Source organism: Lipophrys pholis (genome assembly GCF_963383615.2).
Source record: "Lipophrys pholis genome assembly, chromosome: 14".
NCBI classification, from domain to species: Eukaryota; Metazoa; Chordata; class Actinopteri; order Blenniiformes; family Blenniidae; genus Lipophrys; species Lipophrys pholis.
Genome location: NC_137633.1, coordinates 26,976,239 through 26,988,183, shown reverse-complemented (window position 1 = coordinate 26,988,183; position 11,945 = coordinate 26,976,239). Strand labels below are relative to the sequence as shown.

General features: G+C 50.1%; 1 protein-coding gene across 1 annotated transcript in view; it reads right to left on the bottom strand.

The window, feature by feature from the left end:
- Positions 1-5,453: 5,453 nt before the first annotated feature.
- The window catches only part of ap5s1 (adaptor related protein complex 5 subunit sigma 1), a gene marked incomplete at its 5' end in the record, with an annotated part of 6,872 nt that continues 380 nt past the window's right edge, over positions 5,454-11,945 (bottom strand). The window contains 2 exons of the mRNA XM_080480695.1: positions 5,454-6,903; positions 11,517-11,804. Coding sequence (XP_080336821.1) covers positions 6,775-6,903; positions 11,517-11,804 — 417 coding nt within the window. The 3' untranslated portion in view covers positions 5,454-6,774. The remainder of the gene's footprint in view (positions 6,904-11,516; positions 11,805-11,945) is intronic.

Sequence of the window (11,945 nt, the reverse complement as noted above, 5' to 3'; positions counted from 1 at the left end):
CACTTTAAATGACAAACCAGCCTGTTTGCATGTTCTTCCTGTGAATCTGTGGGTTTTCGCTGGTCTCTGTTCCTGCAGCATCCTGGTCTCTGTTCCTGCAGCATCTTGGTCTCTGTTCCTGCAGCATCTTGGTCTCTGTTCCTGCAGCATCCTGGTCTCTGTTCCTGCAGCTCCCTGGTCTCTGGTCTCTGTTCCTGCAGCATCCTGGTGTCTGTTCCTGCAGCATCCTGGTCTCTGGTCTCTGTCCCTGCAGCATCCTGGTCTCTGGTCTCTGTCCCTGCAGCATCCTGGTCTCTTGTCTCTGTTCCTGTAGCATCTTGGTCTGTGGTCTCTGTCCCTGCAGCGTCCTGGTCTCTGGTCTCTGTCCCTGCAGCATCCTGGTCTCTGTTCCTGCAGCGCCCTGGTCTCTGTTCCTGCAGCATCCTGGTCTCTGTCCCTGCAGCATCCTGGTCTCTTGTCTCTGTTCCTGTAGCGTCTTGGTCTGTGGTCTCTGTCCCTGCAGCGTCCTGGTCTCTGGTCTCTGTTCCTGCAGAATCCTGGTCTCTGGTCTCTGTTCCTGCAGCATCCTGGTCTCTGTTCCTGCAGCATCCTGGTCTCGGGTCTCTCTTCCTGCAGCCTCCTGGTCTCTGGTCTCTGTCCCTGCAGCATCCTGGTCTCTGGTCTCTGTTCCTGCAGCGTCCTGGTCTCTGGTCTCTGTCCCTGCAGCATCCTGGTCTCTGGTCTCTGTTCCTGCAGCGTCCTGGTCTCTGGTCTCTGTTCCTGCCAGCTGTCATTCAGCTGGACTCAGCGGTGTGGAAGATACGCTGATTGTCTGATTTGAGTAAGGATGGAAGATAATAACGGAGGCAGATGGCGTCACGTTTGCCACATAATTCCCTCCGAGTCGTATCAAAGCATCGGGAGCATGTGGCCTTTATCAGTCTAGACTACTTTATCACTTAGCTTATTTACAGATCAACAAATCAATTTGAGGAGGCAGAAAACAGCAAAAGCAAGCAGAAAGTGAAAGCAGCGAGAGCGCTCGTCTGCTCTCCATCGCCTCCCGTCAGGCTGATTGTTTCCTCGCTGATCATCATGACTTTTCATCGGTAATGAGCAAAACAGGAAACCTACAGAGGAATCCTGCTGCCCGGGAGCTTAATTACTAAATAATTGACTTATATTTCCAATGATTAGTTGTTTGAGGAGCTGAGAGAGCGTTGCACTGACAGACTGAACCTTCTGACAGCTTCAGGCTCTTTGGACCGAATGCGGAGAGAAACCTTTTTTCAGGGAAAATGTGGAGAAAAAACTGAAATGAAAGGCTTGAAATTGAAAATGTATCTCGATTTAAGATGCTAAGAGGGAACATTTCTCCTGTGTGATGTGGGGAAGTCCGGGAGGGGAACATGTTGGTGCACGGATGTGTTGTTGGTATAATTATGGCAAACTGCCAACGCGACTAAATTCTGACTATTACAATCAAAGAACGAATTCAAGTCTAGCATGTGAGCGTCAGCATGCTGCAGCTGAAACATGCATCCTGCCTCCTCCACAGCGAAGCTGCAGACATTCACAGATCACACAGATTTGTTATGACACCTTCTGAAAGTGTCGTTTATCTGTTAGCACTGAGTATTCCTCGACTTCCACTCCAATAGAAACTGCACTCAGCTTCGGGATGAGATGGATATTAGAAATTCTGTAGATGTACGCATGAAAGGGAATAGAAATGACACTTAATGTATATGAATGGGAGCCGTGGCGTTCAGGTATTTTCACGCTGCATGCCCTGACGGAGGCCAAAGTGAATAAGTCGTCAACTTGCATTGAAATTCATATTGTATCTCCGGCTGGAGCCGAGCCCATTTTCTCCACAGCGCTCTCGCCATGAGCCATACAATAGTCAGGGAGCGGCGTCTAATGAGGCAGGAACCAAAATATTAAGAGGAAAATCCTTAAACTCAGGAGTTCAATGGCCACTCTCCGAATTCACTGACAAAAGCTTTTGATGGAGGCTGGTGGAGGGTGGAGGGTGGGGGGCTGGTGGAGGGCTAGTGGAGGATCGTTGCAGGGTGGGGGGCTGGTGGAGGGCTGGTGGAGGGCTGGTGGAGGGCTGGTGGAGGGTGGGGGGCAGGTGGAGGGCTAGTGGAGGATCGTTGCAGGGTGGGGGGCTGGTGGAGGGCTGGTGGAGGGCTTGTGGAGGATCGTTGCAGGGTGGGGGGCTGGTGGAGGGCTGTTGGAGGGTGGGGGGCTGGTGGGGGGCTAGTGGAGGATCGTTGCAGGGTGGGGGGCTGGTGGAGGGCTGGTGGAGGGCTTGTGGAGGATCGTTGCAGGGTGGGGGGCTGGTGGAGGGCTGTTGGAGGGTGGGGGGCTGGTGGGGGGCTAGTGGAGGGCTAGTGGAGGATCGTTGCAGGGTGGGGGGCTGGTGGAGGGCTGGTGGAGGGTGGAGGGCAGGTGAAGGGCTGGTAAAGGGTGGGGGCAGGTGAAGGGCTGGTGGAGGGCTGGTGGAGAGTGGGGGGCTGGTGAAGGCCTGGTGAAGGATGGAGGGCAGGTGAAGGGCTGGCAGAGGGTTGGTGGAGAGTGGGGGGCTGGTGGAGGACTGGTGGAGGGATAGTGGAGGACTGGTGCAGGGATGGTGGAGGACTGGTGCAGGGTCGGTGGAGATGCAGTGGAGGACCGATTTGACCTTTGACCTTTGGGTCCCGTCCAGGAACTAGACCCGATCACCAGCTGGTCCCGTCCCGTCAGCGTCCAGCTGCATCCCACTGAGCAAAAAGTCCAAAACCCGTCTAAAAGACGTCTCTATACATCCAGAAGACGTCCTCGGAGGAGCCAGAATGAAAGCTTCATAGACGTCTTTCTTGGACGTTGTCTGGACGTCAATAAAAATACGTTTCAAAAGGAGGAGGACAGGTCATCAGTCTATCACAGGAGTACTTCAGCATCACCATTTACAGTCACATGAAACCAGAGGAAACCCATACTCACCCAAGCAAACTCCACATGGACTCAAACCCACAACCTCCTGTCTGTAAAGCGAGAGCACCAATGAGACAACTGACAACAGCCTACAGTGCTGGTGAAACATTTACTCATGAACAGAGTTAAAGTCACAAGATGAAAGGTTCTCAAAGTGGCCAGTTGGTGACCAAAACAATGAATGCTCATAATGTCCATTAAACCTCACATGCTGTCTCCGCTTGCCTCTCATGATCTACTTCCTCAATATTTTAATGACAAATCAATGTGCCATTTGTCAACTAGTTCTGGCGTCAGAGAGACGTCCAGATTACGGCCTGGAAGGACAGACGTGTCTTGGACGTGTCTTGGACGTGTCTTGGACGTCTATGGACGTTGCTTGCTCAGTAGGATCCAACAGATTTAGAGAATTGCAGCAGATTGTTTTTAGAGATGATGACGTGATTAGCTTCACTAACTTCACTCTGTGTGTGTGTGTGTGTGTGTGTGTGTGTGTGTGTGTGTGTGTGTGTGTGTGTGTGTGTTTTGATTCTTTGTTTAAGAAAAGTTTCACGTTTCCACAGCAACGTTTTGAAAACAATGTCTGTTTCCATGGAAACAGCAGAAACCCCGGGGAAGATGTAGTTTCCACGTCGGCCCACTAGTTGGCGCTGTTAGTTGTTGTTGTAATGAAACCACACACACACATGCAGCAGAGAACACGATGTTTGCATGTTCTCCATGTGCGTTGGTTTTATCCAGACACTCGTTTCCTTCCACAGTCCAGAAAAACTCACTGGGACTCAAACTCACTGTCAAGGTTTGGTTTTTTTAAGTAGCCTATATGTACTTTTACTCCCTGAAGAAAATGAGTAACTATTCCTGGTCTAATCTAATGGAACTTTCTGCTCTCTCTTCCACTTGCATTTAGTGATGTGAGATTATCATCCTCTTGAATAATTCTGCCTTCAATCCCAGCAGACAATGGCAGCATGCACACGCACACACACGCGCGCACGCACACACACGCGCGCACGCACACACACACACACACACACACACACACACACACACACACACACACACAGCAGATAGTTACAATAAAGTGCACTTCAAATTAACTGGTGGGTTTTATCAAACAGCTGCTAGCAGGCAAAGATCAACGTCCTGTTTGTGCGCATCACTAATGACATGTAATTACAAAGTGTTCGCAGAGCGCGCATGCACGCGCAAACACACACACACACACACACACACACACACACACACACACACACACACACACACACACACACACACACACACACACACACACACACACGGCTGAAGCTGCAGGCTGCATTCCTGTTTCAGTGTCACTGTTTTCTCTCTGATAAGCAGATACAGTGCAGGTCTGCTCATGTCAGGGGACACACTGCCCCCTGGTGGACAGGAGCAGCACCGTCAGTCTCCATGCCGCAATTAGTGCTACAGAATATACACAGAGGTTAACGAAGCTGGGTGTGGGTGATAAATTCATCATCCTCTAATTAGGTTTTATGAAATTATTTAAAGTAATGATAAAAACCACAGAATAGAATAGGAGCTGATGAGCGATGATTGCATTGAAACAAACAAATGCATCCTGCAGTCTGAAGGCATCGGAGTCTGAAGGTTTGAATCCGACATGAAGGTTTAATCAAACTGTTTGAAATTCCTCTTTAAAATCTTTGGTGATATTTAAATGAAAAATACAAATTTTTCTATTTTTTTAATCAGGAAAATCAAGAATCAAAAAAGGTATTCCAATATTTTTGATTTGAAAATTCATCCACAGGATAGAAAATGTATCCAACATGGGGTGTGTGTGTGTGTGTGTGTGTGTGTGTGTGTGTGTGTGTGTGTGTGTGTGTGTGTGTGTGTGTGTGTGTGTGTGTGTGTGTGTGTGTGTGTGTGTGTGTGTGTGTGTGTGTGTGTGTGTGTGTGTGTGTGTGTGTGTGTGTGTGTGTACACAGACACTTTGTCCCCACAGATAAAAGAGGAAACTGCCTCTGGTGTTGAAATCTGCTCGTACATCTTCCTTCACCTCAGAGGTCAAACACTCCAACAAGCAGGAAAACACATTTTTCAGTGGAGAGAAACTTCAGGGGTGTAAAGAGAATTCATGTGTGGACGGAGCTGTTTGCTGTGCAGTGGTTAGAACTCTCTCCTCATAGTGAGAGGATCCCTGGTTCGACTCCAGGCGATCTGGACGGACTGTGTTGGAGGCCCCGTTTCCACGACAGCGTTTCAAGTGGAAACACGTCTTCTTCTTTTTTTGAGAAAAGTTTTACATTTATACAGCAAAGTTCTGAAAACGACGTCTGTTTGCAGGGAAACGATAGAAACACTGAAAACGATGTGAATGTTTGTGTTGTGATGAACTTGGTGAGGTTTCCAGGTTCACTCTGCTCAGCCACAGGAGGCGCTTCATCTGCTCATTGTTAATATGGAAAGAAGAGAACTTCTAAACTGGTGACAAAAACAAAACTATTGAACTTTTACAATTCTGTGTGCATCTTTATTTAAATCCATTTAACAGTATTAATTATCTTCTTAATATAGAAGCAACATCAACATTGTGTTAAACCCAGGGTGTAATATTAACATTATGCACCAGAATGTGTTGAATTTTTAGTTTTCTGATGTGATTTCCACCGAGTCCTGCAGTGTTAGTGGCGCCCTCTGCTGGTCATGCAGGGGAACTGCCTGTTTACCTGAGAATCCCTTTAATCCATTCGCAGACGATTTTCACCGTTTGTTTGGGAGTTTGTGAGACAACTTCTGAAATCCTCCTTTTGTGTGTTTTGTGGTATTAAAACTTCTTTGTTTTTTGGGGGAAGCGCGCGGCGTCCTTGATTTTCAAAGCATGCGCCCTGGGTGGGTGGAAATGAGTTTTAGTTTTCATGGAGGAAGAGGAGATCAAAGCGAAGCATTCTGGCATCGTGTCAAACCTCCGTCACCCCAAACCTCCGTCCTGGTTCCACTTTGGTTTCCAGCCAGAGAAACGTGATAAATAAGGAAGACCTGGTGTTTCTGTGAGGAGGAGCTGAAGGTGCAGCAGATGTTCCCAGGAAATGGGTCTGTGCTCGGAGTTATCCATCCATTCATCAGGAAGACTTTCAAAGTGAAATGAAACTCGTCTGACTTGGATCTCCGTTATCTTCCACTGCTGCAGGTTGTTCCGATGAGACGATTCACACTTTATTCTTAAAGAAACATTTTGCTGTGCTCCACTCGTCCTGAAGGCGAAGTCAGGTCCAGTCGCCTTCAGACAAAATGACAGACCGAGTTCTGCTCACCGAAAACCCCGTACAGCAGGTAGAGGTCACTGGAGGGTCACTGGATGGTCACAGGAGGTCACTAGAGGGTCACTGGAGGGTCACTGGATGGTCACAGGAGGTCACTAGAGGGTCACTGGAGGGTCACTGGAGGGTCACGGGAGGGTCACTGGAGGGTCACGGGAGGGTACGGAGGTCACTGGAGGGTCACTAGAGGGTCATGGGAGGGTCACTGGAGGTCACTGAAGGTCACTGGAGGGTCACTGGAGGTCACTGAAGGTCACTGAAGGTCACTCGCTGGCTGGCATTTCAGAGCAGAATCAGGTAAATATCCGTCGCCTCTTCACTCGATAATCCGACACATTTTTCTTTCCACTCTTCAATTTGACAAACAGGATTCGAAGCGACGCCTCCTACACATTCAACAGTGAACTGCAGGAGGCTGAGGGAGATATTACCCCAGCATGTGTTTACACATCAGTCCACTCTTCCTCCTCCTCTTCCTCTTCGTCCTGGAGCAGACAGCCGCTCCGCTTCATTTGGACACGTAGGCCGACACCTCCTTCTCCAGGCTCTGAGCGAAGCGGTGGTTGAGGAAGAGGAGCTGGCCGTGAGGAAGCAGGCGGCTCAGCAGGACGTCGATCCGGTCGCTCCTCAGCAGAACCTGAACGGAGAGACGGACACACGCGTCAAAACGTCCCTAACATCCAAACACACACACAACCATTCAGCTCAGACATGGTCCAGACTAGAGGAGCAGACTGGAGGAGGAGACTAGAGGAGCAGACTGGAGGAGGTCCAGACTAGAGGAGCAGACTGGAGGAGGAGACTAGAGGAGCAGACTGGAGGAGGTCCAGACTAGAGGAGCAGACTGGAGGAGGAGACTAGAGGAGCAGACTGGAGGAGGAGACTAGAGGAGCAGACTGGAGGAGGTCCAGACTAGAGGAGCAGACTGGAGGAGCAGACTGGAGGAGCAGACTGGAGGAGGAGACTAGAGGAGCAGACTAGAGGAGCAGACTGGAGGAGGTCCAGACTAGAGGAGCAGACTAGAGGAGCAGACTGGAGGAGGAGACTAGAGGAGCAGACTGGAGGAGGAGACTGGAGGATGTCCAGACTAGAGGAGCAGACTAGAGGAGCAGACTGGAGGAGCAGACTAGAGGAGCAGACTAGAGGAGCAGACTAGAGGAGCAGACTGGAGGAGGTCCAGACTAGAGGTCCAGACTAGAGGAGCAGACTGGAGGAGGAGACTAGAGGAGCAGACTGGAGGAGGAGACTAGAGGAGCAGACTGGAGGAGGTCCAGACTAGAGGAGCAGACTGGAGGAGGAGACTAGAGGAGCAGACTGGAGGAGGTCCAGACTAGAGGAGCAGACTGGAGGAGGAGACTGGAGGACCACTGGTCCCAATCCCGGTCCTGCTCCTGCTCACCGCGGCCAAAGTAACTAGCAGTTCTGCACATGCTCAGTAGAGCCAATCAGAACAACGTTTACTCTGTGGCGCCACGACTCCCAGTCCATATTCTCCTGGACTTGGAAGTTTTATTTTGACAGTCACTGTAATAACAATCCAACATGGTGGTCTGTCCACTGGACTGTCCGTGTTCTCCCAGTGTTCATGCTCAGAGCTCATTGTTCTCCGCTGCAGGTGTGTGGTTTCAGTACTAAAACTTACAGCAGCACCAACTAGTGGCCCAACATGAAAACTACATCATTTTCAGTGTTGCTGCCGTTTCCGTGGAAACATGAAACCGTCCTGAAACGAAAAGACCAAAACGATGTGTTTTCACCTGAAACGTTGTCGTGGAAACGGAACCTGAACTTTCTAAAAGTGAAAAAGAATCTCCAGAACTTTCTCCTCAGCTCCTCTGGTGAACTCTTCAGCGACGCCAAAACTCCAGAGAAATCCTCTTTTCAAAGTAAAGGTTTAGCAGCAGCTGCTACGGAATGACCACGTAGAAAATACAAAGCTCATTCTCCAATGACAGAACAGAAACACAAGGTCCAAGATCTGTAGAAAAGCCGCCGTGCAGTGGAACTGTCATGGCGTGCGGGCGGCCCAGAGTCCTCAGCGCCGGCCTTGGGTTGGAGGAGCCGGGTCCTGGTCTCCGTCCTGGATCATCGGGTAGAAAAGGTCTGAGGAGCGTCTGTGATGGATCTGGTTTGTTCAGTGTCCTTTTCTCTATCGCATCTCCTCCAGGGTCAGTCCATCAGGGCTGAGTGACGCCACCGCATCTCCACGCTGACTGGCAGAACCAACCCCCCCCCCCCCTTGGCCCCCCCCGCCCGCCCCCCCTCCAGATGGAGACTCGGAGCAGCTGCATCCCTGATGAATTGTGTTTTTATTGTCGTTTGCAGAACATGCAGCAGCAGTCGGCTCTTCTGTTCTGTTAATCGTTCACGTTAACGAGGCTTTTAAACACACAAACCCTTCGTTGTCTATCAGGAAGCAGCTGCAGCAGCTGAAGTGTATGAATCTACATGTTTCCATGGTAATGAAACCACTTGTTAGCCCAGCAGCCGGGTGGCCGATTCCAATGTTTCCTCATGTTTTGGGGGAAAAGCGGCGCCGCAGAAGCTGAGAACACGGAGCTGTGGGAGGCTGGGACCGCCTGGTGAACAGGAATCTGCTGAATATCAGCACATTCATCCTTCAAGGCTCAAAGTAAAGAAGTCCAAACCATCCAATTATAAATCTGTTCAGAACGTCTCTGTTCACAAACCAGCCGACAGCCCCCCCCCCCCCCCCCCCCCCCCCCCCCCGTCCACTACCAGGAAACATTTCTCCTCATTAAAGTCACACTGGTTCACTGAGCAGTGATGAACGGTAGAGTACCCTGGACATTCTGGAGGTTCTGGACATTCTGGAGGTCTGAAGGTTCTGGACATTCTGGAGGTTCTGAAGGTTCTGGACATTCTGGAGGTTCTGGACATTCTGGAGGTCTGGAGGTTCTGGACATTCTGGAGGTTCTGAAGGTTCTGGACATTCTGGAGGTTCTGGACATTCTGGAGGTTCTGGACATTCTGGAGGTCTGAAGGTTCTGGACATTCTGGAGGTTCTGGACATTCTGGAGGTCTGGAGGTTCTGGACATTCTGGAGGTTCTGAAGGTTCTGGACATTCTGGAGGTTCTGGACATTCTGGAGGTCTGAAGGTTCTGGACATTCTGGAGGTTCTGGACATTCTGGAGGTCTGGAGGTTCTGGACATTCTGGAGGTTCTGAAGGTTCTGGACATTCTGGAGGTTCTGGACATTCTGGAGGTCTGAAGGTTCTGGACATTCTGGAGGTTTTGGAGGTTCTGGACATTCTGGAGGTTCTGGACATTCTGGAGGTTATGGACATTCTGGAGGTCTGGAGGTTCTGGACATTCTGGAGGTTCTGGACATTCTGGAGGTTTTGGAGGTTCTGGACATTCTGGAGGTTATGGACATTCTGGAGGTCTGAAGGTTCTGGACATTCTGGAGGTCTGAAGGTTCTGGACATTCTGGAGGTAATGGACATTCTGGAGGTTTTGGAGGTTCTGGACATTCTGGAGGTCTGAAGGTTCTGGACATTCTGGAGGTAATGGACATTCTGGAGGTAATGGACATTCTGGAGGTCTGGAGGTTCTGGACATTCTGGAGGTTTTGGAGGTTATGGACATTCTGGAGGTTTTGGAGGTTATGGACATTCTGGAGGTCTGGAGGTTCTGGACATTCTGGAGGTTTTGGAGGTTATGGACATTCTGGAGGTAATGGACATTCTGGAGGTTTTGGAGGTTCTGGACATTCTGGAGGTCTGAAGGTTCTGGACATTCTGGAGGTAATGGACATTCTGGAGGTAATGGACATTCTGGAGGTCTGGAGGTTCTGGACATTCTGGAGGTTTTGGAGGTTATGGACATTCTGGAGGTCTGGAGGTTCTGGACATTCTGGAGGTTTTGGAGGTTATGGACATTCTGGAGGTTCTGATAAACCAACACCAGACTCCAGGACCATCTGCTGGGAACCGTCTCTTTTCTGGACGGAGACAAACGTTGTTTCTCCTTCTTTTCCAGCATAAAAACTCTTGAGTGAACCCAGAAGACGCTGGGACTGGCAGGCCTCCAGTCCTCCAGTCCCCCCGTCCTCCAGTCCTCCCGTCCTCCCATCCTCCCGTCCTCCAGTCCTCCCGTCCTCCGTGTTCCAGGAAAGTTTCTGTTTGGATGAAAGAAGGAAGTCGCTGCACCACTGAGAAACATCTAAGGCCCAGCATGTAAACTCCACAAGGCCCAGAATCGAACCAGGGTTTTCCTGCTTTGAGGAGAGAGAGCGAAACACTGCTCTACCGCTCTACAGCAGCGTGATATTCTAACGTTTTAGTTTCCATGCCGATGGTCTATCTGCTGCTCAGTCTCAGGAGGGATGAGACAACAGGAAGGAAACTTTCAAACCCGAGTACTAACAACTTAACGTTGAACGTTAAAGCTAAATGCAAACTTTATAACTGAGATACTTAAGATGCTCAAGTTCTAATAACATGAAAATCATTTCTGAACATGGATAATTATTACACAATTCAAGATCTAATCTGCTGATAATCCAGTTTATCAAAGCTCAGCCGGATTAAGAGAACACACATCCTCATAGGTTGAATTCATTACTTTTTGTAGAAAAACATGGTAATTATGGCATCGTATAAAAAGTACAATCTGTAATCTTCAATGTCAATCAATGTAATTCAGTAAAACTGAAAGTAATCGACTACATGCGACAACACAGGAGTCTTAACAACGGACTAGATCAGCCGTGTGCCTGAGGCTGGTATGGTGGTGGAATACAAGTTTACACCACCAGAGGGCGCACCGGGTGGCTGACGGGAGCAGCAGGAGGATTTAAAGTTTCTGTTGTTAACGTGTGAAGCTCCTCCTGATGTGAGCAGACTGTGCTCATCTGTGGTAAAAGGATGACGTAAACTAATAACCACAACAATGGCGGACTCCATGCTCCAGGTGGCGCTGCAGAAGCTACTGACGCGAGCAGGAGGAGCACAGACCTATAAGACTGTTCTATAGAAGTCTATGAGGAGAGTCTACTTTGGAGTTTCTATCTGCTCCGTGTCTTCTTCTGCGTTTTATGTGTATTTGGCGAGTCACAGCGCCCCTAAAGGCCTGGCATATGTACTACAGGCCCCGAAGCCTCGTGTTGAGACGTGAGGACAAAACTTTTATTTGAGAACCCCGGGGAGAAGAAAGGTTGTTTGGGCTCGTGTGGGCGGAGCCTCAAACTAAAGATACGGTGCAGCGACAGGTAAAGACAGACGCACCTCGCTGCCCTGGCCCAGCAAGTGCAGGTGGTCCAGGCAGAGCCGGGTCAGGGTCCTCAGGGACCCCTCGGCCAGCAGCAGGTTCTCGTGGGGCTGGCAGACCAGCGTGAAGCCCAGACTCTGGACGCCGAGCCACACGGCGCTCATCTCCTGGGCGAAGGGGTCTCCGGCTCGCAGCCGCACCACGCCCACGTCGCTGTCCTGCAGAACCAGGGCCTCCTCGCCCGGGACGGCCTCCGTCAGCATCCGGCCCGAAGCCTCCCGGGACAGGAAGACGGCACTCTGCACCTGCCTGACCACAAAACATCTTCACACACCTCCACACCGCCGCCTTCTGTTGAGTCGTGTTCGTCTCCACACTCAAGTTCAGACAGACTCAAGAGTGAGAGTCTGACAAAACATCACGAAGGGGAAACTTTGCAATTATTT